Here is a 27,204-nt window from a genome sequence, read left to right as displayed (position 1 = left end):
CTCTACGCAGTCGCGCTTCGTTGTGAAATGGTCAGGTCGGGCGGCTGACGAACCTGTGGTAGAAAAGCATGTTCTGCTGGGTAGACACGTGAAAAGTTCTCTTTCATTTGGAAATGTTCATGGCACTGAAGAGTTGGCCAAACTTAACATAGCTTGTGAATCGTGACTGAACTGTTTTCCAGTGGGGCTGACTGACCGCAGTTTATCACAGGCAGCGCTAGCAAAGCTGTGCGTAGCCAAGAAGAAGAAGAAGAAGACGAAGAAGAAGAAGGTGTGCGTAACCAAGAAGAAGAAGAAGACGACGAAGAAGGTGTGCGTAACCAAGAAGAAGAGGAAGAAGAAGAAGGTGTGCGTAACCAAGAAGAAGAAGAAGAAGAAGGTGTGCGTAGCCAAGAAGAAGAAGAAGGTGTGCGTAGCCAAGAAGAAGAAGAAGAAGAAGAAGAAGAAGAAGGTGTGCGTAGCCAAGAAGAAGAAGAAGAAGAAGAAGGCGTGCGTAACCAAGAAGAAGAGGAAGAAGAAGGTGTGCGTAGCCAAGAAGAAGAAGAAGAAGGTGTGCGTAGCCAAGAAGAAGAAGAAGGTGTGCGTAACCAAGAAGACGAAGAAGAAGAAGGTGTGCGTAGCCAAGAAGAAGAAGAAGGTGTGCGTAGCCAAGAAGAAGAAGAATAAGAATAAGAAGAAGGTGTGCGTAGCCAAGAAGAAGAAGAAGAAGAAGAAGAAGAAGGTGTGCGTAGCCAAGAAGAAGAAGAAGAAGAAGGTGTGCGTAACCAAGAAGAAGAGGAAGAAGAAGGTGTGCGTAGCCAAGAAGAAGAAAAAGAAGAAGAAGAAGAAGAAGGTGTGCGTAGCCAAGAAGAAGAAGGTGTGTGTAACCAAGAAGAAGAAGAAGAAGAAGGTGTCCGTGTGTGTAAAGGTGAAGACCCAAACCAGGGGACAGTGACGGGACAGACGCCATCAGTCAGGCACTTTGAAGACTCGAGTGGCAAAACGAATCCGACTTAGAAACTGTTCTGACGCAACATGGACGTCAAAATGACTGCTGTGTTGCTCCGCGTGGTTTCCTTTCAAGCAACGTTCACCAAAAGCCAAAATTATGAGTTGGCTGTCTTGGCTGAAGTGCTAATGAAGATGAGGATCGATCATGTTTGTTAGCAGCCTTCATTGCTGGCTAAAAACTAACGTGGTCTAATCAGAGTTGCCTGATTGCAGGACAAATCCTTTTAATTAACGGGCCCCGTGGTCAACCTTTCCCCTAGATTCCGAGGCCGCCTTTGGCCTGTGATAATCTGCATTGGTTGCTCGGTTTGATAGGCTGATGACAAAGAACAAACAGATCAATCATTGGAAGAGCTGTCTTGGCTCTTCCCTGTGCTCACTGGCTGTTATGTTCTGGGGAACCAAACACACGGGGCTTGTTTTTAGGAGTTACTATCAGGCCATGGGCACAAAGCAGCCATGGAAAGGCCCACAATGACCGTCATACAGTGTGCTGTAGACTAATAAGGTGATGTGAAAATGAACATGAAATTCAAGATTAGTTCTCAGCTATATAAAAGTAAAGCAGCTGAACAGGACAGAGAACACAGCTCTCCATCTCCTCGTCTGTCTCGGGGACTCTGAATGTCTTCTTCCTTGTTATCTTGCCTGACTAAACAGAACATATCTGCAGTTGGCATGTCCAATAGATAATAAAGTGCATTTCCAAATGGTTTCAATTCTTTTTTTTGCAATTAGAACAATATGGTTGGAAGACGACTGAAATCACGAGCAACTGGCTGCGTCAGTGTTAAGGTGATTAAACTGAGGCTTGATTGAATCCGGTGAAAGCAGAGATAGCTTTATGGAGGTGATGGGGTGCCTGCCCTTTCATCCGATAAATACTTTGGTGATACTCAAGGGAAAATGGGGGGTGGGGCAGACAAAAGAAATGAAAATGTTTTGCTGTGTTTTTATTATATAATTGTTATTCACTGTACAAGGTTCTGATTTGCAAACGGAAAACCAAAAAAAAACCAAAAACCTTCGGTGATTTGCCAGAAAGCTGTTTTGGGCAGGTCACCCACCGCGTTACCAGGCTCACTATGGTGTTGTGGCTGCAGCATCAGCATGTGAATCATCCTGAGCACATCTGTATTCCAAGATACCGACCTGGCTGCTTGGCCAAAGTCAGTCCAAATCACTCATGTAAAGAAATACTCGAAGAAGAAGAGGAGGAAGTGTTGAATCACGGCAGGGCATTCACGAGACACACGAGCGACTTGTGTGAAAGTAAACTGGGGTTGGCCTATTGGTGAATATGAAAAATGCTACCTTTACAAAAAAGGGTATACCTGAAGTTTATTTTATTACGTAAACTTAAGTAAACTTCAAGTTCAAGTAAAGTTAAAGTACATGTACTAGTCGTATACTTGTAAGTATACTTCAGTATAATTTTGTTTAGTATATCTGATAAGTACGTAAGAAGTACACTGAAAGCATACTGATCTTTCGTGTAACATCTGTGCACTACTAGTACACTTGAATAAGCCGCCTTTCTGCAAGGGTGGGTGGGTTAAGCTGCGGCTGAGCAGCCAGCCCGGCCCGTGTAGCTTCACAAGAGCTGCTCCTGAGTCCCCGCCATCTTCTGGATCCTCTGGATCCTCGCTCGGGGACCTGCCTCTCGGCTCCGTCCAGAGTTTCACAAGTTGAGACCGGACACACGTGATGTCAACCGTCAGTTTCGTCCCCAGGGAAACGAGTTGGTGGCAGGTCGTACCGGACTGGAACCAGAACCGAGGCCTGTGTGAGGAGGCTTGCTTCCAGCTCCTCGGCGGGCTGACGCATAAGAAACATGCACTACTTGGTCACCAGGGGGCGTCGCTTGGAACATCTGCAGCTGCTACAATCACATGTGAACTGTTCACAAAAACAAAACAAGCCCGTGTGGAGCTGCTCCTCCCTCCCCTATACAAAACAAAACAAACCCGTGGGGAGCTGCTCCTCCCTCCCCTATACAAAACAAGCCCGTGTGGAGCTGCTCCTCCCTCCCCTATACAAAACAAAACAAACCCGTGTGGAGCTGCTCCTCCCTCCCCTATACAAAACAAAACAAGCCCGTGTGGAGCTGCTCCTCCCTCCCCTATACAAAACAAAACAAGCCCGTGTGGAGCTGCTCCTCCCTCCCCTATACAAAACAAAACAAACCCGTGTGGAGCTGCTCCTCCCTCCCCTATACAAAACAAAACAAGCCCGTGTGGAGCTGCTCCTCCCTCCCCTATACAAAACAAAACAAGCCCGTGTGGAGCTGCTCCTCCCTCCCCTATACAAAACAAAACAAACCCGTGTGGAGCTGCTCCTCCCTCCCCTATACAAAACAAAACAAGCCCGTGTGGAGCTGCTCCTCCCTCCCCTATGCAAAACAAAACAAGCCCGTGTGGAGCTGCTCCTCCCTCCCCTATACAAAACAAAACAAACCCGTGTGGAGCTGCTCCTCCCTCCCCTATACAAAACAAAACAAGCCCGTGTGGAGCTGCTCCTCCCTCCCCTATACAAAACAAAACAAGCCCGTGTGGAGCTGCTCCTCCCTCCCCTATACAAAACAAAACAAACCCGTGTGGAGCTGCTCCTCCCTCCCCTATACAAAACAAAACAAGCCCGTGTGGAGCTGCTCCTCCCTCCCCTATACAAAACAAAACAAACCCGTGTGGAGCTGCTCCTCCCTCCCCTATACAAAACAAAACAAGCCCGTGTGGAGCTGCTCCTCCCTCCCCTATACAAAACAAAACAAACCCGTGTGGAGCTGCTCCTCCCTCCCCTATACAAAACAAAACAAACCCGTGGGGAGCTGCTCCTCCCTCCCCTATACAAAACAAACCCGTGTGGAGCTGCTCCTCCCTCCCCTATACAAAACAAAACAAGCCCGTGTGGAGCTGCTCCTCCCTCCCCTATACAAAACAAAACAAGCCCGTGTGGAGCTGCTCCTCCCTCCCCTATACAAAACAAAACAAGCCCGTGTGGAGCTGCTCCTCCCTCCCCTATACAAAACAAAACAAACCCGTGTGGAGCTGCTCCTCCCTCCCCTATACAAAACAAAACAAGCCCGTGTGGAGCTGCTCCTCCCTCCCCTATACAAAACAAAACAAGCCCGTGTGGAGCTGCTCCTCCCTCCCCTATACAAAACAAAACAAGCCCGTGTGGAGCTGCTCCTCCCTCCCCTATACAAAACAAAACAAGCCCGTGTGGAGCTGCTCCTCCCTCCCCTATACAAAACAAAACAAACCCGTGTGGAGCTGCTCCTCCCTCCCCTATACAAAACAAAACAAGCCCGTGTGGAGCTGCTCCTCCCTCCCCTATACAAAACAAAACAAGCCCGTGTGGAGCTGCTCCTCCCTCCCCTATACAAAACAAAACAAGCCCGTGTGGAGCTGCTCCTCCCTCCCCTATACAAAACAAAACAAACCCGTGTGGAGCTGCTCCTCCCTCCCCTATACAAAACAAAACAAGCCCGTGTGGAGCTGCTCCTCCCTCCCCTATACAAAACAAAACAAGCCCGTGTGGAGCTGCTCCTCCCTCCCCTATACAAAACAAAACAAACCCGTGTGGAGCTGCTCCTCCCTCCCCTATACAAAACAAAACAAGCCCGTGTGGAGCTGCTCCTCCCTCCCCTATACAAAACAAAACAAACCCGTGTGGAGCTGCTCCTCCCTCCCCTATACAAAACAAAACAAGCCCGTGTGGAGCTGCTCCTCCCTCCCCTATACAAAACAAAACAAACCCGTGTGGAGCTGCTCCTCCCTCCCCTATACAAAACAAAACAAACCCGTGGGGAGCTGCTCCTCCCTCCCCTATACAAAACAAACCCGTGTGGAGCTGCTCCTCCCTCCCCTATACAAAACAAAACAAGCCCGTGTGGAGCTGCTCCTCCCTCCCCTATACAAAACAAAACAAGCCCGTGTGGAGCTGCTCCTCCCTCCCCTATACAAAACAAAACAAGCCCGTGTGGAGCTGCTCCTCCCTCCCCTATACAAAACAAAACAAACCCGTGTGGAGCTGCTCCTCCCTCCCCTATACAAAACAAAACAAGCCCGTGTGGAGCTGCTCCTCCCTCCCCTATACAAAACAAAACAAGCCCGTGTGGAGCTGCTCCTCCCTCCCCTATACAAAACAAAACAAACCCGTGTGGAGCTGCTCCTCCCTCCCCTATACAAAACAAAACAAGCCCGTGTGGAGCTGCTCCTCCCTCCCCTATACAAAACAAAACAAACCCGTGTGGAGCTGCTCCTCCCTCCCCTATACAAAACAAAACAAGCCCGTGTGGAGCTGCTCCTCCCTCCCCTATACAAAACAAAACAAACCCGTGTGGAGCTGCTCCTCCCTCCCCTATACAAAACAAAACAAACCCGTGGGGAGCTGCTCCTCCCTCCCCTATACAAAACAAACCCGTGTGGAGCTGCTCCTCCCTCCCCTATACAAAACAAAACAAGCCCGTGTGGAGCTGCTCCTCCCTCCCCTATACAAAACAAAACAAGCCCGTGTGGAGCTGCTCCTCCCTCCCCTATACAAAACAAAACAAGCCCGTGTGGAGCTGCTCCTCCCTCCCCTATACAAAACAAAACAAACCCGTGTGGAGCTGCTCCTCCCTCCCCTATACAAAACAAAACAAGCCCGTGTGGAGCTGCTCCTCCCTCCCCTATACAAAACAAAACAAGCCCGTGTGGAGCTGCTCCTCCCTCCCCTATACAAAACAAAACAAGCCCGTGTGGAGCTGCTCCTCCCTCCCCTATACAAAACAAAACAAGCCCGTGTGGAGCTGCTCCTCCCTCCCCTATACAAAACAAAACAAACCCGTGTGGAGCTGCTCCTCCCTCCCCTATACAAAACAAAACAAGCCCGTGTGGAGCTGCTCCTCCCTCCCCTATACAAAACAAAACAAGCCCGTGTGGAGCTGCTCCTCCCTCCCCTATACAAAACAAAACAAGCCCGTGTGGAGCTGCTCCTCCCTCCCCTATACAAAACAAAACAAGCCCGTGTGGAGCTGCTCCTCCCTCCCCTATACAAAACAAAACAAGCCCGTGTGGAGCTGCTCCTCCCTCCCCTATACAAAACAAAACAAGCCCGTGTGGAGCTGCTCCTCCCTCCCCTATACAAAACAAAACAAACCCGTGGGGAGCTGCTCCTCCCTCCCCTATACAAAACAAAACAAGCCCGTGTGGAGCTGCTCCTCCCTCCCCTATATGATGGCAAGCATGAGGAGGTGGGTGGGTGGCAGGTAGAGCAGCGTGAGTCGGGTTGGCGGAGTTCGTCGGCGCATCTCGGCTCCTCCCCTCCGCCCTGACGTCGGCCGGGCTCGGCGTGACTGGCAGCCAGCAGGGGGGGAGGGGGAGGGGGGAGGAGCGGCTGGAGCGCCGCTCGCAGTTGAGGGAAAGTTGCTGGAGTCCGGCCGGAGCGGAGGCGGCGCGTTTATGGATGAACCGGGAAGGCCGCTGGAATTCCTCCTCCTTCTCCTCCTCCTCCTCCTCCGCAGCAGCAGCAGCGGCAGCAGCGTCATTCGGCCAGGTGTGGAAGGTTCCGGCGACAGCGGCGCGGTGTGAGAAGTCTTGTCCAGAGCCAGCAGCAAGATGTCGTCCCCGAGTCCGGGCAAGAGGCGCATGGACACCGACGTGGTGAAGCTGTATCCTCCGTCTGGTTCATAACACGTCCCGTCCCGTGTTGTCCCGGGTTCTAACAGTCGCCAGCGGGGAAAGTACCAGCAGCCTTGCGCGGCTGTCGGCTGGCGGGACGCTGCGTACTCGTTGTGAGGTGGCGTGGTTTCCCGGCCTGCGAGCGGAGCCGCCGGGCTGAGCAGGAGCGTCTCGGCCGCCGAGCCGCGGCCCCCCGCTCGGTATACGGGCTGTGTGCGGACGGGCGGGCGGCAGCAGCTAGCAGCGGGCAGTGGACGCTGCTAGCTGCCGCCTGCGGTTAGCCGCCGCCCGCCCGTCCGCTGACAAAGCCGCCAGACCAGCGCTCGGCTCATGTCGGCTGAGGCTCCCGCCGCCTGTGTGTCTGTGGCGGGGCGAGCTTCGCCTCGGTGGCCGTGTCAGCGGCTGGCGGCTGGCTGTGTCTGCTAGCCAGCGCCGCCCCACCGTTATTACCCACTTGGCGTCGGTGTTGCGACGTGCCGGCCGGCCGGGTGTCCGGCCGGCCGGGCGGCCCACGATGTGTGCGTGGTCACACGGGTCGGGCTGGTGTCGCTAGCCTCGGCAGCGAGCCGAGCGCAGCGTTCTCGCCGGAGGACACTTGGCTGTGCTCGGCGCGGCTCCAGGGGGGAGGTAGCAGGGGGGAGGCAGCAGGGGGGAGACGGTGGAAGACCGTCTTTTGTCTCTCGGTTGACCCCCGCGGGAAGCGGACACGCTGGGCTACGTGGTGGTCAGTCGGTGTTAAGGTGACAGGAGTCCTGTGCTAAGTTTGAGCCGTTAGCGCCGGTGGCTCCAGGTGGGCTGAACACAAAGGGAAATACGGGTCCCTCCCGCAGCGCTCGGCCGACTTGATACGCTGACTGGATCACTGAGGTGTAAGAGAAAACTGCCAGTACACGCTAAGTTCTACTGCCGCCAGGCCCCGGTTGCTGCCGCTACGCGTCTGCGTGCTTTGTGCAGGTTTCGGGTGCACGCCGCTTGCAGAAGCAGCGCTTCAGGTGGAGCAGCTCCTCCTCAGGTGGAGCAGCTCCTCCTCAGGTGGAGCAGCTCCTCCTCAGGTGGAGCAGCTCCTCCTCAGGTGGAGCAGCTCCTCCTCAGGTGGAGCAGCTCCTCCTCAGGTGGAGCACCAAACATCCGCCATCCTGAAGTTTGCATGAAACGGGCTTGACAGCGTGATCTGACTTGTTTTGTTTTTGTCCTGCAGCTCGATCTTGCGCTCTGATTGGTCGGCCTGTTACCATCCGGAAAGTGGTTGGAGGCGGAGCTTAAGGGACAGCTGATCAGGAACAACAAGCGTGCTGTAGCGGAGCACATGCAGCGGATGGGGGTTGGGAACCAGCCGGTTGGTCAGTATCTTGACGCGTCCTCAGTAGAGGGAATGTCAGAAAGTTGAGTCGGTTCATCTGGAAACACAGTTTAGCGGGAGAAACATTTCATCCCTGTTTTCATTTCATTACATCACTGTGACGAAACGTTTCTCCCACTAAACTTCGTGTCCAGGGCCTCATTCATCAATCGTTCGTACGTAGAAACTTGTTCTTGCACACCCACGGGCTTTCTGAGCCCTCCAAATTGTCTGACAGGCAGCAGCAAAGCCTGGCGGTTACCTGTAGTTCTCTCCCCCTGGTGCATTGTCGACCTCTTGCAGCGAGCAATCACCCAGGCTTGCAAAGACACGTGTTAGCCAGTCGGTGTCTAAATTCAGGGGGTTAGCCAGGTTCTATACTGGTCTGTCAGACAAACCTGAGGGCTAAAAAAAAATCCGTGGGTGTGCAAGAGCAAATTTGTACGTACAAGCGAGTGATGGATGCAGCCCCAGATCTGGGATATTGGGGATGTAGTGTTTTTACATGTAGCATGTTTCCCATAGTATCATCATTACATCAGAATCATTATCGTGGGAAGCCTAGCCCGAGTGGCTAAAATGTAGGAGCCGATTCAGAACTGTTTCCATTCAACCAGCGGGATTTATTTACAGGGTGTAACTACATGTGAAACAACAAAGAATACGTACAAAGCAAAGGAAACAAATTAACCGTTAACTCGACTTAACTGAACAAGACTCAACTCATAATACTACTACTTTCCGCTGCTCCCGCTAGGAGTCGCCACAGCAGATCATCCGTTTCCATTTCTTCCTGCCCTCTGCATCTTCCTCTGTCACACCAGCCACCTGCATGTCCTCCCTCACCACATCCATAAACCTCCTCTTTGGCCTTCCTCTTCTCCTCTTCCCTGGCAGCTCCATATTCAGCATCCTTCTCCCAGTATACCCAGCATCTCTCCTCCACACATGTCCACACCATCTCAATCTTGCCTCTCTTGCTTTGTCTCCAAACCATCCAACCTGAGCTGTCCCTCTAATATACTCGTTCCTAATCCTGTCCTTCTTCATCACTCCCAGTGAAAATCTTATCATCTTCATCTCTGCCACCTCCACCTCCACCTCCTGTCTTTTCATCAGTGCCACTGTCTCCAAACCATACAACATAGCTGGTCTCACTACCATCTTGTAAACCTTCCCTTTAACTCTTGCTGGTACCCTTCTGTCACACATCACTCCTGACACTCTTCTCCACCCACTCCACCCTGCCTGCACTCTCTTCTTCACCTCTCTTCTGCATTCCCCGTTACTTTGGACAGTTGACCCCAAGTATTTAAACTCATATGCCTTCGTCACCTCCACTCCTTGCATCCTGACCATTCCACTGTCCTCCCTCTCATTCACGCATAGGTATTCCATCTTGCTCCTACTGACTTTCATTCCTCTTCTCTCCATTGCATACCTCCACCTCTCCAGGCTCTCCTCAACCTGCACCATACTCTTGCCACAGATCACATGTCATCCGCGAACATCATCGTCCATGGAGACTCCTGCCTGATTTTGTCCGTCAACCTGTCCATCACCACTGCAACTCATAATAGAACTTAAATTAACAGCACATGCACACATCTGCACCCTGACGTCCTACCCCCTAACAGGGGTGGGCAATCTTATCCAGAAAGGGCTGGTGTGGGTGCAAGTTTTTGTTCCAACCAAGCAGTTGCACACCTGATCCCACTAATCAACCAGTAGAGTCTTTGCAGAAGAACTTGATTTGGAGACACAGGTGTGTAACTGCTTGGTTGGAACAAAAACCTTCACCCACACCGGTCGGCTTGTGTTCGTCACATGACTGCGTCTCTGTGTGTGTGTGGGGAAAAAGCAGTGGTTTGGCCTGGAGTCGCCTTGTCATGGAAGTGGCGAGGCGACTCCTTCCAGACTGCCGGCCGGAGAGATGCAGTTGGCGAATGCGTGTAGTATGAGGGTGGTGTTTGAATTAGAACAGGGAGCGATTGGCCACTAAATTGGGAGAAAAAGGGAAAAATTAGAAATAAATTTATATGAAAAAAATATTGGTATATCTACCTGTCAAGTACTGTTAAGAAACATTATGTATAAATTTATGTGCGGTCTAGACAAGTCGGAGAATAATATTATTGTGGTTTTAACCAACCCTGTAAAGAGTTATACTCGTTTCTCATCAAATATGTGGAGACATTGGCACAAGAGCCTCTGTAAATTATTAGATGGAAAAATGTTTTTGCCCTGTAATATTATTATGTTCTGTGTATGTGTCCTTTGGATGACAGGTATGGGAGCAAGTCCATGAATACTGGGATGGCACCCACGCTTTACCTGTGCCCCCGTCCATAGGGTTAGTAGTTGTGTCAGGGAGGGCATCCAATGTAAAATTTTGCCAAATTGTTGACAAGACCATACCGGATCGGTCGAGGCTCCATATGGGCTCAGCTGAGGCCTGGGTTAACAATGGTCACCATTGGTGCTGTGCCCTCGCATGGTACTGATGGAAACTGTAAAATCCACCGTGGCGACCCCTGAGAATCAGGGGACAAGCTGAAAGAAGAAGATGTATGTCCTTGTCTTGTACTAGTAAGTAGTCGTAGTAGTAGTAGAAGTAGTAGTAGTAGTAGTAGTAGTAGTAGTAGATCATAGCTGACTCATAGCACATCCCTATTCTGTTAGCTCTAATATTGATCATAATTAGCTTTTTATATCTAATTTTATTCTTTACTTACGTTTCTCTTAACTTGCTGTGTACAAGTGTATATACTAAGTGTAGCTAAAAGCAATATACCAAGTTGAGTTCCTTGTATGTGGACATACCTGGCCAATAAAAGCGTACTTAACCTGTTTTGAAAAAATCCAAGTAAAAAGGAGAATTTCTGAGAAATAACTAAAAATAAAAGCCCACAATGACCGAATTGGATAAGAGAACACTCCCTCTGATTTGAGACTGGGAGGAAGCAGCTTTTGCTTGAATTACAGTCATAAGTTTGTGGCTCTACCAACTTGGCACGCATAGATTGGGTAAATATTGATTGTTCTTCCTTACAAAATTGTTCCGTCTCAGTCAGATTACATGGTGACTGCTGACGGATTCTACTCCAAGTAATTCCACTGATTGTAAACAGGACTTAGTTTGGGGCTTTGCCTAGGCCACTGAGGCACGTTCACTTCCATGTCCTTCAGCCACTGACTGTTGCCTTGCTCTGTGCTTCAGATCATTGTCATATTGAAAGGTGAACCATCCCTCCCCCCGGGATGGTGCCCCGACCGACCAGAGGAGGCGCTAGTGCAGCGACCAGGACACATACCCACATCTGGCTTCCCACCTGCAGACACGGCCAATCGTGTCTGTAGGGCCGCTCCCCCAAGCCGGAGGTAACACGGGGGTTCGAACCAGCGATCCCCATGTTGGTAGTTAATGGAATAGACCGCTACGCTACCCGGACTCTCTCAAATTGGAATTCTTATGGTTTCTTCTTGCTTTGGACAGTAGCTAGGCTGCTAATAAATAGAAAGCAATCTGGTTGTCTTTGCAACAGCCATTCAAACAATGGAAACACTTGGAAACACGAGGGGGGAAGTTGAAAAGTTGTCTACAGCCACTAAAACTCTAAAATGGTAGAACCTTGAGGGTCCGCGGTGGTGTAGCGGTCTAAGCATCGGCTTTGTGTCCATGCAGTTGCTCACTGGGGACCGGGGTTCGCGCCCCAGTGTCGTCAGATCCAACCATGGCCGGACTCGATGAAGCAGCAGTAATTGGCAGCGCTGTCTTCGGGAGGAGGGGAGGGGGGGGCTTGTGTTCATCACATGAATGCGTCTCTGGGTGTGTGGGGGAAAAGCAGTGGTTCGGCCTGGATTCACCTTGTCACGAACGTGGTGAGGCATCTCTTTCCAGACTGCCGGCCAGAGAGATGCAGTTGGCAAACGCATGCAGTACGAGGGTGGTGTTTGAACTAAAATAGGGATCAATTGGCCACTAAATTGGGAGAAAAAGGGAAAAATCTGAAATAAATTAAAAGAAAAAAGTGGTAGACCCTTGCAAGTGTGTGTATTGTCCATCCATCCATCCGTTATCCAAGCCGCTTATCCCAATCGGGGTCACGGGGATGCTGGAGCTTGTCCCAGCAGTCATTGGGTGGCAGGGATTTTTTTGTTTTTTGTTGGGCGCATTTAAAATGAGCAGCGATACATTTGTTATTAACCCACTACCCAGTCAGAAAATAATCTTGTTTATGTTCAAATTATCCAGTAAAAATATAACAAGACATGGCACTGAATGTTAACACTGGTCCTCATAAGTATAGTGCGTGGTTGGGTGGTGGATGTTAGGTTTGGGTCTCTTGGTTGAGCTGGTCTGCCAATGGTAACTCCATTATTTATCTCAATACAGTGACTCATGTTAAAATCTTGTGTGTGACCTCTGCTGCGGCAAGTTCTGACAGGGAGAATTCGGTCTCCTTGCAATCTGGACTCCTCAATCTTGTATTCTAGTGTGTTTCTGATTTATTCAGTTGTCTCCTTCATTTTCTGCCAATGTTATTGCTGTTTGGTTTGTTATTGGGCAAGCACTTTCCTTGACCAGAGGTCAGCATCGAGAGCAAGCACGAGGTCACCATCCTTAGTGGACTCAATGAATTTGTCGTCAAGTTCCATGGACCACCTGGAAGTAAGAGCCCTACAAAATGTCTTTACTTTCAAATTGAATTGTACTCGAAATTGGCACACATTTCACCAGTACTCTTAGTGTCAGGAAATGGTTATAAAGCACAATGGACTGGATAATGGTGCTTTGCCATACAATATATCAGCTCGTCGTGGTTTTTGTGGGAAGATTCTTGAATAAAAGGCTTTCTTTCAGCGCCTTATGAAGGAGGTGTGTGGAAGGTTCGAGTGGACCTACCAGATAAATATCCCTTCAAGTCACCATCAATAGGTATAAATAAAATGTTTGTATAATGCTGTGTACTCTCCACATAAACTATGACGTGAACCTTACAAATTCTGTTAACCTACCTGTGTAAGTGTCTTATGTAGAACATGCCCCTTTGATGGATGTTGCATATTCACGTTATTCCACTCAATCTCTCTGTCCTCCAGACACAGATGTTACAGTGAGTCAATTAGGCTTCTTTCTTTTCAGGATTCATGAATAAAATATTTCATCCAAATATTGATGAAGCGTAAGTAAATCTGATTTAATTGTCATCCCTGTACTTTATGTTAACAGTAGTTGTCTTTAACCAGGCAAGTTGACTGTTAAATATCCTTTTCCATGGTAGCACACTGAAGGCAGCATGCTGATATTTTCATAATTGTAAATTGTGGAGCCTGAAATGCATCACTGCATATTTGGCACAGGTAAAGGATTTATGGGCATGTATGGGGGAGGAATTGTGTTTTGTTTTGTCTTCATTTGACCCAAAAGGTCTTTTTGCCTCTTCTACCACAACAAACTCGATCACACTCCAGTCCCGCCCATAACAGGGTTTTGTCTCTTTTCAGGTCAGGAACTGTGTGTCTAGATGTCATCAATCAGACATGGACGGCCCTTTATGGTAGGTGATGTGTTACAGCAGTCATTCAGATGTGCTCTTCATAATTAGCACCTCTTACACCTGAGTGATACCTACCATGTGTATTGAGGTTGTGCCCTAAGGTGGTAAGGTCGCTTTAACAGAATGCGCTGCTGCACTCACCCGGAGGGACTTTCTCACCTATTTCAACTGTCCGAGTTAAACTTAAATTGAGTCAACATTCTTTTGCACCCACACGAACATTCCCAATAAATGTGCAAGCTTCTGCCACAAAACACACCCTCTAGGGCCCTGTGGTCAGAGGCTGGAGCTTAGTTAGGCTTCAAATCCCGAAGGGGGTAGAACGCTGCTGTTTTCTTCCTGGTTTGTTACTTGTTGTCTGCCGCTGCCACTCAAACTGCCGTGAGCTGGAGTGAGTTAGAGACATGAAACTTTGCCCAATAATTGGAAATGATGTGCAAATGCTTCACAAGAAACATGACTCCAGTTGGTCAGGTAGTGGTGCTAGAATACAACATTTTATTTGAAAGGCCGGGACCCCCACACCGTGAGTCAGATTGACTTGAAATTTAATGCACATATCCAACTGAATTTGCACTACAAAAAAGCCAATTGAACCATAAAAATCTGCCATGATGTATTTTTTTCTAATTTGCATAAACTGAAAAATAGTAATTTGACATCTTTTTGGATTTTGACTGTATCAACACCAAATTTTGTGTACAGCCTTGGGGAACTGAGATACACAAGTCTACCATAAATGAGCAGAACCAGTCCAAAAATATCATGACCGCCATCGATCAAAAAACTTTGCAAAAGGTGGGGTTTAGCTGGAAATCAGCCATAACTCATTCATTTTTTTATTGAATCAACACAGGCCCTGTGATGGCCTGGTGGCCTGTCCAAGGTGTCTCCCGCCTGCCACCTAATGACTGCTGGGATAGGCTCCAGCATCCTGCGACCCTGAGAGCAGGATAAGCAGTTTGGGTCATGGATGGATGAATCAGCACAAAACTTGACGCATATGTTGCGTGTTCGTTGAGCACATCTGTTGAAGTGCATTGTGTTTCACCCTTAGGGCGCCACAAATGCGTAAAGTTTATATCGTAATCGGCTGCATGGAGTCATATAAAATTGGGTTTGCATGGTCTAGGGTCATGACTTAGTCAATGAATAACCTTTAGTAATGATTGATTAATGTGGGCATGGCTTATTGCAACTACACTAAATTTCTACACATTTCATATTCCTAACTTCAAAAAAAAACCCTATGTCCCCGAGAGCTGAAAATTTGTCAGCACATCCAGTGATGTGTGGCAAGAGTTTGCCTCACTGCAACCTATGGTCAATTCAGAAGTCTGTCACTCTATTTTTCAAAATATGCAAATTGAATTAACATGTATATCTCCACAAGTCTTCATTCAAATGCTACCGAAACTGACACAGACGTTGTTCAGACACTAGGTACCACATGTCTGACATGGTGTTCAGACGTGGTGTCAGACAGTGAGTCCGCAGTGATGTTCACTGTCTTAATTTGTTATCCCCAACAGTTAAATTTAAACTGACGAAAAAATTTTTTTTAATTCAATGACAAAGAACAAACATACAAGACATTACAATAAGAATACAATAAACGTACATGAACCTAACATTGAACACAGGGGTACAATCAGTTATTCAAAGGTTAAATTACATTTCTCAGAAATATGAACAGTTGGAATTGCTTTTTTTGTGTTTACATAAATGAATGGTCTTCATGTAGTTTTGCATGTGTATCAAGAACACACGTAGTTTGGGTTTCCCCCCCATTCTATTTCATCCTATGCACCAAGAATCTGCCAAGAATAATTAATAAATGTACAACAAAAATCGTGTTGGGGTCTTTATGTGTGGGGTTAAATAGAAGCAGTATATCTTGCAGTTGAAAGGGAATATTTAAAGGTAAGACTGAAAGGTAAGGTTGAAAGGTAAGGTTGAAAGGTGAGCTTGAAAGGTAAGGTTGAAAGGTAAGGTTGAAAGGTAAGATTGAAAGGTAAAGTTGAAAGGTGAGCTTGAAAGGTAAGGTTGAAAGGTAAGACAAGAAAGGTAAGCTTGAAAGGTAAGCTTGAAAGGTGAGCTTGAAAGGTAAGCTTGAAAGGTGAGCTTGAAAGGTAAAGTTGAAAGGTAAGGTTGAAAGGTAAGATTGAAAGGTAAGGTTGAAAGAGGTTTTTCTAAGAATAACATTTGCTAAATCCGTCCAAATTTTAACAATATGTGGGCAGTTCCAGAAAAGGTGGCATAGATTTTCACAGAACAACTGATGAAAAAAGTTGGACTGAGGGCAGGCCAGACGCTACAGTCACTCACTATCACCTCTTTAGGTACAAAGTGGTATTATGAGACAGGACGGGCCAAGGCGGGTCAGAGCTATTGTCTTACATAGAGAACCTTTAAGCAGTCTGGAGTTCTTAGCTTAATGTGTTATTTTGGGGCTTAGTGTCACAGGCTCTGCACTCTCAATGTTTGCATCCTACCTGATGGGTCGCTCCTACCAGGTGACGTGGAGGGGATCTGTGTTGGAGCCTCGCAGACTGACTACAGGCGTTCCACAAGGTTCGGTTCTGGGTCCTCTCCTTTTCTCCCTGTACACGACATCCCTGGGTTCTGTTATTCGCTCGCATGACTTCTCTTACCATTGTTATGCCGATGACACCCAGCTGATCTGGTCGAATGTGGAGGGAATGATGTTTTTGATGTGAGCCAGAACCAGTCTTTCAACGCACGTCATGGCAAGCTAGCTGAGGTGACTTTAAAACAGAATCAAACCAGCTGAGATTACTTTAAAACAGAATCCAACTAGCTTAGGTGACATCAAGCTAGCTGAGGTGACTTTAAAACAGACTCAAATTAGCTAACGTGACTTTAAAACAGAATCAAACTAGCTGGGGTGACTTTAAAACAGACTCGAACTAGCTGAGGTGACTTTAAAACAGAATCAAGCTACCTGAGGTGACTTTAAAACAGAAACAAAGTAGCTGAGGTGACTTTAAAACAGAATCAAATTAGCTGAGGTGACTTTAAAACAGAATCAAGTTAGCTGAGGTGACTTTAAAACAGACTCAAACTAGCTGAGGTGACTTTAAAACAGAATCAAACTAGCTGAGGTGACTTTAAAACAGACTCAAATTAGCTGAGGTGACTTTAAAACAGAATCAAACTAGCTGAGGTGACTTTAAAACAGACTCAAATTAGCTGAGGTGACTTTAAAACAGAATCAAGCTAGCTGGGGTGACTTTAAAACAGAATCAAGCTAGCTGAGGTGACTTTTAAACAGACTGGTGAATTTAGATTTTTTTTTCTGCATACATTGTAATGATGACACCGGTGTGTGATGGTCTCGCTCCCTCTTTAAAACAGAATCCAACTAGCTGAGGTGACTTTAAAAACAGAATCAAACTAGCTGAGGTGACTTTAAAACAATCAAAGTAGCTGAGGTGACTTTGAAACAGAATCATGCTAACTGAGGTGACTTTAAATCAGACGCAAACTAGCTGAGGTGACGTCGCTCAGCTTTGTGAAGCTGATACCTGCTTGTTGCTGCTCGCAGCTTTAATGTTGGGTGAACATGCAAATTGCGCCTCACGGCTATATTTTGTGTTTGAAACTTAGAGTTGCAGGGGACACCTGTTCACATAACATACACAAAATCAATTACATAGAATTAAGATAATCTTCAGCGTAACAGTAGACAACAAATTCAAAATCGTATACCAACATCAGCTACAGAACTCCATCCCAAGTGACTGTAATGTATCAACAAAGCCAGCAGGGGGAATAAGTACCTTCAGTTTTTCCTCTTGCTGGGCTGGTCCCACTGCAAACGCTGAGAAGTATCAGCACATGATGTGGGCCTGTGGCAGCAGTGTAGATAGTTCTGATAACACACTGTTAGTATCAGCACATGATGTGGGCCTGTGGCAGCAGTGTAGATAGTTCTGATAACACACTGTTAGTATCAGCACATGATGTGGGCCTGTGGCAGCAGTGTAGATAGTTCTGATAACACACTGTTAGTATCAGCACATGATGTGGGCCTGTGGCAGCAGTGTAGATAGTTCTGATAACACACTGTTAGTATCAGCACATGATGTGGGCCTGTGGCAGCAGTGTAGATAGTTCTGATAACACACTGTTAGTATCAGCACATGATGTGGGCCTGTGGCAGCAGTGTAGATAGTTCTGATAACACACTGTTAGTATCAGCACATGATGTGGGCCTGTGGCAACAGTGTAGATAGTTCTGATAACACACTGTTAGTATCAGCACATGATGTGGGCCTGTGGCAGCAGTATAGATAGTTCTGATAACACACTGTTAGTATCAGCACATGATGTGGGCCTGTGGCAGCAGTGTAGATAGTTCTGATAACACACTTAGTATCAGCACATGATGTGGGCCTGTGGCAGCAGTGTAGATAGTTCTGATAACACACTGTTAGTATCAGCACATGATGTAGGCCTGTGGCAGCAGTGTAGATAGTTCTGATAACACACTGTTAGTATCAGCACATGATGTGGGCCTGTGGCAGCAGTGTAGATAGTTCTGATAACACACTGTTAGTATCAGCACATGATGTGGGCCTGTGGCAGCAGTGTAGATAGTTCTAATAACACACTGTTAGTATCAGCACATGATGTGGGCCTGTGGCAGCAGTGTAGATAGTTCTGATAACACACTTAGTATCAGCACATGATGTGGGCCTGTGGCAGCAGTGTAGATAGTTCTGATAACACACTGTTAGTATCAGCACATGATGTGGGCCTGTGGCAGCAGTGTAGATAGTTCTGATAACACACTGTTAGTATCAGCACATGATGTGGGCCTGTGGCAGCAGTGTAGATAGTTCTGATAACACACTGTTAGTATCAGCACATGATGTGGGCCTGTGGCAGCAGTGTAGATAGTTCTGATAACACACTGTTAGTATCAGCACATGATGTGGGCCTGTGGCAGCAGTGTAGATAGTTCTGATAACACACTGTTAGTATCAGCACATGATGTGGGCCTGTGGCAACAGTGTAGATAGTTCTGATAACACACTGTTAGTATCAGCACATGATGTGGGCCTGTGGCAGCAGTATAGATAGTTCTGATAACACACTGTTAGTATCAGCACATGATGTGGGCCTGTGGCAGCAGTGTAGATAGTTCTGATAACACACTTAGTATCAGCACATGATGTGGGCCTGTGGCAGCAGTGTAGATAGTTCTGATAACACACTGTTAGTATCAGCACATGATGTAGGCCTGTGGCAGCAGTGTAGATAGTTCTGATAACACACTGTTAGTATCAGCACATGATGTGGGCCTGTGGCAGCAGTGTAGATAGTTCTGATAACACACTGTTAGTATCAGCACATGATGTGGGCCTGTGGCAGCAGTGTAGATAGTTCTAATAACACACTGTTAGTATCAGCACATGATGTGGGCCTGTGGCAGCAGTGTAGATAGTTCTGATAACACACTTAGTATCAGCACATGATGTGGGCCTGTGGCAGCAGTGTAGATAGTTCTGATAACACACTGTTAGTATCAGCACATGATGTGGGCCTGTGGCAGCAGTGTAGATAGTTCTGATAACACACTGTTAGTATCAGCACATGATGTGGGCCTGTGGCAGCAGTGTAGATAGTTCTAATAACACACTGTTAGTATCAGCACATGATGTGGGCCTGTGGCAGCAGTGTAGATAGTTCTGATAACACACTGTTAGTATCAGCACATGATGTGGGCCTGTGGCAGCAGTGTAGATAGTTCTGATAACACACTGTTAGTATCAGCACATGATGTGGGCCTGTGGCAACAGTGTATATAGTTCTGATAACACACTGTTAGTATCAGCACATGATGTGGGCCTGTGGCAGCAGTGTAGATAGTTCTAATAACACACTGTTAGTATCAGCACATGATGTGGGCCTGTGGCAGCAGTGTAGATAGTTCTGATAACACACTTAGTATCAGCACATGATGTAGGCCTGTGGCAGCAGTGTAGATAGTTCTGATAATACACTGTTAGTATCAGCACATGATGTGGGCCTGTGGCAGCAGTGTAGATAGTTCTAATAACACACTGTTAGTATCAGCACATGATGTGGGCCTGTGGCAGCAGTGTAGATAGTTCTGATAACACACTGTTAGTATCAGCACATGATGTGGGCCTGTGGCAGCAGTGTAGATAGTTCTGATAACTCACTGTTAGTATCAGCACATGATGTGGGCCTGTGGCAACAGTGTATATAGTTCTGATAACACACTGTTAGTATCAGCACATGATGTGGGCCTGTGGCAGCAGTGTAGATAGTTCTGATAACACACTGTTAGTATCAGCACATGATGTGGGCCTGTGGCAACAGTGTATATAGTTCTGACAACTCACTGTTAGTATCAGCACATGATGTGGGCCTGTGGCAGCAGTGTAGATAGTTCTGATAACACACTGTTAGTATCAGCACATGATGTGGGCCTGTGGCAGCAGTGTAGATAGTTCTGATAACACACTGTTAGTATCAGCACATGATGTGGGCCTGTGGCAGCAGTGTAGATAGTTCTAATAACACACTGTTAGTATCAGCACATGATGTGGGCCTGTGGCAGCAGTGTAGATAGTTCTGATAACACACTGTTAGTATCAGCACATGATGTGGGCCTGTGGTAGCAGTGTAGATAGTTCTGATAACACACTGTTAGTATCAGCACATGATGTGGGCCTGTGGCAGCAGTGTCGATAGTTCTAATAACACACTGTTAGTATCAGCACATGATGTGGGCCTGTGGCAGCAGTGTAGATAGTTCTGACAACTCACTGTTAGTATCAGCACATGATGTGGGCCTGTGGCAGCAGTGTAGATAGTTCTGACAACTCACTGTTAGTATCAGCACATGATGTGGGCCTGTGGCAGCAGTGTAGATAGTTCTGACCAACACACTGTTAGTATCAGCACATGATGTGGGCCTGTGGCAGCAGTGTAGATAGTTCTGACCAACTCACTGTTAGTATCAGCACATGATGTGGGCCTGTGGCAGCAGTGTAGATAGTTCTGACCAACACACTGTTAGTATCAGCACATGATGTAGGCCTGTGGCAGCAGTGTAGATAGTTCTGATAACACACTGTTAGTATCAGCACATGATGTAGGCCTGTGGCAGCAGTGTAGATAGTTCTGACCAACACACTGTTAGTATCAGCACATGATGTAGGCCTGTGGCAGCAGTGTAGATAGTTCTGATAACACACTGTTAGTATCAGCACATGATGTGGGCCTGTGGCAGCAGTGTAGATAGTTCTGATAACACACTGTTAGTATCAGCACATGATGTGGGCCTGTGGCAGCAGTGTAGATAGTTCTGACAACTCACTGTTAGACGTTTGAAAACTACTTCAGCTTGTAAACAAATAGAAAAAAGGTCCATTTCAAAATGAGCTGGAGGTTGCAGCTCTTGAAGGACTACTTATGAGATTGTAGTTCAGGACAAGTGATTATTTCTGCTTTGGATTATAAAGTCACTTCAGTGAGTTACAGTAACAGTCATGTCAACTGTGTGTGTGTTGATGTCTTTCCAACAATGCAAAACAAAGCTGTCTGCGTTCATCAGATAAATCCTGGCTGAAGTCCGTCCAGCAGCCGACTGTGTACCCATTCCTGATGTAAATCTGTGTTTTCCAAGTAACTGTAAATATATTTACTACCTGTGTTTGCTATGTTTTGTTTGCAAATATTATCACTTTATTTATTCGCATAAATATTCCAATATTTGGTGGTGTAAAAAAGGTTTTTGGGATGAATCTATTCATGCTTGGCAGAATGCTACTAGTTATGAGGGAGAGATTATATTTCATTTCTGAAATGTTATTGAAAGAGAAAACAAACATTATTCTGACCTCGACATGTGTGTTTCATTAGACATCAGCCTTTATTTGCATTCATTATACTTACCAAAGACACGCTGTGTGTTGAAGTGAGGTGTTTATTTTACATATGCACCTTTGCAAAATGGCGTTGTGATCCTGAGAAGGTCACATTAACCTGTGCAGACGTAGAGGTCAAGCCTGTGCACCGGTTAGCGCTTCGTGTGTTTTAGGAAGGGCAGACAGATTCAGAGCTGAGTGTTTAAATAGAACTGCTACCGTCTTCTGTCCCTTTTTAAATAGTAGCGTTATTACAGCAGAAGGGAGGCTGCATACAGTACCGTGCAGATACACGGCTTCACTAGAAACATCTTGTGGTAAATAATGTGATCGCATATTGTCGTTGCACCATGACTGTTTTGTGCAATAATGATAATGCACTTGTTCTTTGAGTTTCGTGTATTACATCTCTACCTTCCATGCTTTCTCACTGGCCTAACCTGATCCCTCTGTCCACCTCAACCAGACCTCACCAACATCTTTGAGTCGTTCCTCCCCCAGCTGCTTGCCTACCCCAATCCCATTGATCCTCTGAACGGAGACGCGGCTGCCATGTACCTGCATAGGCCCGAAGACTACAAACACAAAATTAAAGGTGGGGGTCCCTTTTGCATTCTTCGGTAAGCTGTTTGGTAAATGGGCGTAGGAAATGAGGGTAAACTAATATACATAACAAAACACCAGCATGTGGCGACTGCGTTCCCTCATATTTCATATTCCTGAGTGAAAGTGTGTTAGTAAAGATAAAACAATCTCTCTGTCCCCCCACTCACAGAGTACATCCAGAAGTATGCCACGGAGGAGGCACTGAAGGAGCAAGAGGAGGGAGTGGGTGACTCCTCATCTGAGAGCTCCATGTCAGACTTCTCGGAGGACGAGGCTCAGGATATGGAGTTGTAGTGAAGGGGGGAGATCCTCTCCCCCTCCTCCATGCAGACTCTCTTTTCCTACAGATAAGCAGACACTCATTGTTATATTCATATTTAAACCAGATGATTTTTTTTTTACAATGAAAAACAGACCAACAAGGATTTTTGTCGCTTCATGAGGATCTGCATCAGGATACTGTTGAGTCTCGTGCTCTGTTAGGGCGTCATCATTGACTGCCCCCCCCCCCCCCCCAGGAACCTACTATGAGCAGTAAAGAAAATAATTTGTCGATTTCCATCATCTTTTGTGGCTGCTACCTGCGGCCAGGCTTCTCCCTCTCTTGACCTTGGCTCTACAGCCGGTCCAAACCGCGCAGCGGGACCAAGACAGAGGACAGGAGGTGGGCTTTAGAGAACAATGCTGGGAGGACAAGACTGTTATTACTGCACGAAGACAGCGGCGGACTGTTTACACTCAGTATGCCAGCCAGTCCCATAGCCACATTTCACCACCTCTTTTTTTTTTTTGTTAGATGTTATTATTTCTTGGGTTTTTGTCTGTATTCTATTTGTGATTATTTCATCAGGCTGGCTTTTCTCTAGGCTTGTCATCGGAGACCTGCAGGATGGCAGTTCACCATGTCTGCAGAATCACAACTTTAGAAAGTGAATTTCCATTCACAGCTGTGGGCTTTTGTTTTTCCGTGTAAAAGCTTGGAAAGTTGCAATTGTAGTTGGCACATCCAAGGATCCTCTAGCCACAGTGCGGTTGATACTGCTTTTACCATTTATAGATGAGGAGGGTTGCACATGACCCGTCTGACAGATTGCCCTCTGTGAGGCTCTTGGGCCAGTACCCGCGCCTACTTACCCAACACACCACGACTGTCGTGAAAACAGCTGTTAGCATTTCCACCCCTATAGAGGTGTACCAGGACATCCAGGAAGAGACATCACATCAGATGTGTGCATCTTTTGTGAGTGTGTTCAAGCGTGCATGCGTGCATGTGTGTAACAATTTTACAAACTTGAGCCTTATGGGTACCTGTGGTGCACTGGTCCCTTATGCCCAGCAGATGTCCTCACTGGAGACTCAACACCCTACCTACACCTTCCATCACCTCCTCTCTGTTTTAGGAAAGCGTTTGCCACTTTCTGAGTATCTTTTTGTATCTGGTGGCATGACATTGACTGCAGTTGTCTAGGGCTTTGTAAAGCGTAGGAATTTTGGGGAGGGAAGGGGACCCTGGTCAACTTAGTGTTTGTGGTGCAGGAAACAGGAGGGGGAGGGGGCATTAACAAGGTCCTTGTTGAATTGTTTAACTTCTAAATTTTGCCTATTGCTTGTGTTAAACTGTATTAGGTGTTTGAGTTGTGTAGAGGTAGTTTTTATTTGTGGGTGGTGAATCCTATCAACGTATGGTTTAATACTTACATGACACACAAGTGTAAAAGTTAATTGTCCTGTAAAGATGAGGAACATTTTACTTCTTTGTCTCTGAGAGGAGTCATACTTTGTTGAAACACATCCTCTTAAGACACTCTTGCACCCTTACTCTTTCTTATGCAAATGAGTCCATCTTTATGGTTGGTGTTCAGGTGAACTGGCCTACCTGGAGAGCCTGCCTAATGCCCCTTCAAACTGAAAGCTTGCGTTGTCATACAGAAGTGATCTTTTTTTTCATTTGCTCAACATCTCAGCGTTTCGTTCACTGTTTCCGTTCCGATGGCTTTTTTAAAATTTCTTTTTTAATGCCACCAATGGCCTATGGCTGCCAAAATGGCGGGACCAAATTCTAATGGATCTGCTCCATATCTAAAAAATTAAGTCTCCCACTGGCTTTACATATGATGAAGGTGGTGTTTTGAGACTTGATATTCCTGGGAGTCTACATCCAAATTAGCTTAACAACAAAAACGAGCAATATTACTCAATGCATCTGACCCTCACGATGGCTGTCTCGGTTTACACTTCAGCCGATGGCAGATTTAATGGAGCTGTGTAACGGAGACCGTATTAAATTTAGAGACAAGGCACTCACAGGAGCTTGTCGCTTGAAATGATGTTGAACTGTGTGCCTGGTGACGTCAGTGCCCTGCAGTGTGGGTCTGCACAAGAGGAGGCTTGGTCAGAGCAGTGCGAACTGACCGTCAGAGTTTATGAGTCTACACTGGGCTGTTATAATGATGGTGTGAATGCTGTCACACGTCTGTAGTGTGTTGTCGTACCGAGGCAGGCCTGACTGTATGATGTGCCATGTAAAAGTTGATCTTCCCACCGTCAGAATGAGGATACTTTTCTCACGTTATGGAGAAAATGTAGCTTAATCAGAGTTGACCCAATCTTTGTTAGTTATTTATTAAAAAAAAACTTTAGTCTGAAAAGCATTTATCAAGAAATGACTGACATACAGACTATGAAAACTTACTAAATTTGTGTTTACTAAGTATTGCGAAACTGATCAACTTTTTCTTTTCACAACCTTGGTTTGAAAATCAATTTAAGTTAGCTTTGCAAATAACAATAATTTGAATTTAGATTTGGCATTAAAAAAATGTTCAAACTTGACGACTATGTTGAAATGGCTTAAATGACCATTGGTAAGTAGAAGGGTTTTGGTGTTGTTCTGAGGATAAAGTGACTAAAAAAGACATTTGTTTTGGGTTTACTGCCTTTTGCAAGAAAAATGAAAGTGAACTAACCGTGCAGCCTGGCCTGTTGTCACCATCCAAATTCATGTGTCTACTACCTATTTTATTTAGTAATGACAGACCTGTGTCTGATGCCCTTTCAGGTCTCATGTTTTTATTTGTCTTTCTGCCCTAATGTCCAGGATACAAGTCAAGTTAAGCCCCACTTTGAAAGGCAACAAAATTAACAAGTGTGCTTCCCTTGTAACTTGAATAAATAAACTATACATATATACAACACATTGATAGAATGTCTTCATGCTAGAGTCATTATTTGATAGCCTATCAATGTTGGGGCTCAAATGTGTGTTATGGACTCCCCCCCCTTTTTTTTTTATCTCAAGCCACTAAAATCTAGAATCTCATGCCTTTGCAAGGTGTTAAGGCCCACTGTGAGGAAAGATGATGTCTAAGGGACAACACTAAGGCTGTAGGTGGCGCTGCCTGCTGATGGGACTGACTGATGGTGGCCGTCTCTTGTTTCCAGTCACATGTTTTCCCCTCTTATTTTAACCTGATGCCATAGGATAAGTAGGGAGGCCCCCCAGGGCCACTACGTGATTAAACACAGAAATCAGTAAGACTGTCCTCAGTTTTCTGATGTTTGTATGCGGAGAGACCTATCACACCCAGCGGTTTTAATGTGTCTAAACATACAAACGGTCACACATCTTCTGCATGACATGGTTTCCTTCCAGTTGTAGGTTAAAGGACAGGTTTGTCTGTTTTGGACTCGGACCACATCAAATCGTTGTCAGGCATTGTTTGGATTCATACAAACAGAAACTTGACCGATGGCCCGAGTATTGAAAGACTTGGCTGAATATTCCCACTAAGCTTCAATACAGCCCAATGGGGCATTCATTTACACTTTCAAGAAACATGTCATGTGCCCTTTTCGAGAGGTGAAAGGTCACAGTACCGTCAAGACATGTCCTGAGTTAAAATGACTTTATTTTACACTTCCAGAAATATGTTGTCCTTGTTGCATCTGCACCGTCAGTTGTCACACTACATGACCTCTCCTGTTCACAAAATATCAGGAATAAACATAAATAAAGATGCACATGATTGTACTCTGAACGTCCTGTTTTCTAAAAGGAGGTGAGTACTGGTCTACTGTGAGGGCTTAAACGACTACCCCATTGGACTGCATTGAAGCCCAGCGAGAAGACTCTGCAACGTCCATCCATCATCCATTATCCCAACCGCTTATCCTGCTCTCAGGGTCGCAGGGATGCTGGTGCCTATCCCAGCACTCACTGGGCAGCAGGCGGAGAGACACCCTGAACAGTCCACCAGGCCATCACAGGGCCCACATACATTCACACCTAGGGACAATTCAGTACGGCCGAGTCACCTGCCCTACATGTCTTTGGACTGTGGGAGGAAACCGGAGCCCCCGGAGGAAACCCACACAGACACGGGGAGAACATGCAAACTCCACACAGAGGACGACCCGGGATGACCCCCAAGGTTGGACTACCCCGGGGCTCGAACCCAGGACCTTCTTGCTGTGAGGTCATAGATGATGTGGGTGACGGAGGAGTCGAGCTGTCAGTTGTGATTCCACATCCTTCTCAAACCGCATCGACGACATTTTAGTCCCAACAACGTTGTTTTGTTGTAATTCCCCATTCAAAGCACCGGGCGGCGCGCCAGCAAACACGCGTGTAAGACGTGTTGCTAATGATTTAGCTAGCTGGCAGAGCCCGCGCCCTTTTCTCCCGCCAACAGCATGCGCAGCATTCAAAGGCACACAGGCCACAGCTGCTCTGTCAGCCTTCATGTATACTCAGCACAAAAAGTAAGGACATGTGTGTTTGGTAGAGTATTTCTTTGTTGTAACGATGCTTCTTGGCAATAAATCTTATACCGTTGGAAAGCCTGTTTATTTCTCTTTTAAATGGGGCCACATTTGTAAGGAACATGCATTTGTGGGATGAGCAGCGGAGCTCAGTATGTGGGTTGTGCCCATGAAACATTTGTCAAACAGCTTATTTTGCTGTTGCTGTTGACTCTTGTGTTGAGCTTCTGGTACCCAGGGGCTGCCCATCAGCTGCCTGATAGAAGAGTTACTGCCAAGAAGCATCGTTACAACCAAGACATCATCTACCAAACACACTTGTTGTGCTGAGTTTAGTGGGAGAAGCTCTTACCTCG

The 27,204-nt window shown here is 46.6% G+C and overlaps 1 protein-coding gene across 2 annotated transcripts; it reads left to right on the top strand.

Annotated features, from left to right (window-relative positions):
* The first annotated feature begins 6,365 nt into the window (after window positions 1-6,365).
* Window positions 6,366-25,292, top strand: LOC130114182 (ubiquitin-conjugating enzyme E2 H-like). 2 transcript variants are annotated; one of them, XM_056281986.1, is made up of 7 exons: window positions 6,366-6,643; window positions 12,588-12,664; window positions 12,857-12,931; window positions 13,139-13,178; window positions 13,501-13,553; window positions 21,948-22,076; window positions 22,257-25,292. In XM_056281986.1, the coding sequence occupies exons 1-7, from the start codon at window positions 6,591-6,593 to the stop codon at window positions 22,379-22,381; spliced, it is 552 nt and encodes a 183-aa protein (XP_056137961.1). In that variant the 5' UTR covers window positions 6,366-6,590; the 3' UTR covers window positions 22,382-25,292. The 2 variants fall into 2 exon arrangements, with proteins under 2 accessions (XP_056137961.1, XP_056137962.1); XM_056281987.1 differs by lacking the exon at window positions 12,857-12,931.
* The last annotated feature ends 1,912 nt before the right edge of the window (window positions 25,293-27,204 follow it).

This window comes from Lampris incognitus, chromosome 6 (genome assembly GCF_029633865.1).
Source record: "Lampris incognitus isolate fLamInc1 chromosome 6, fLamInc1.hap2, whole genome shotgun sequence".
In the NCBI taxonomy this organism is placed as follows: domain Eukaryota; kingdom Metazoa; phylum Chordata; class Actinopteri; order Lampriformes; family Lampridae; genus Lampris; species Lampris incognitus.
The sequence above is the reverse complement of the archived record's forward strand: the minus strand, read 5'-3'. Positions and strand labels throughout refer to the sequence as shown.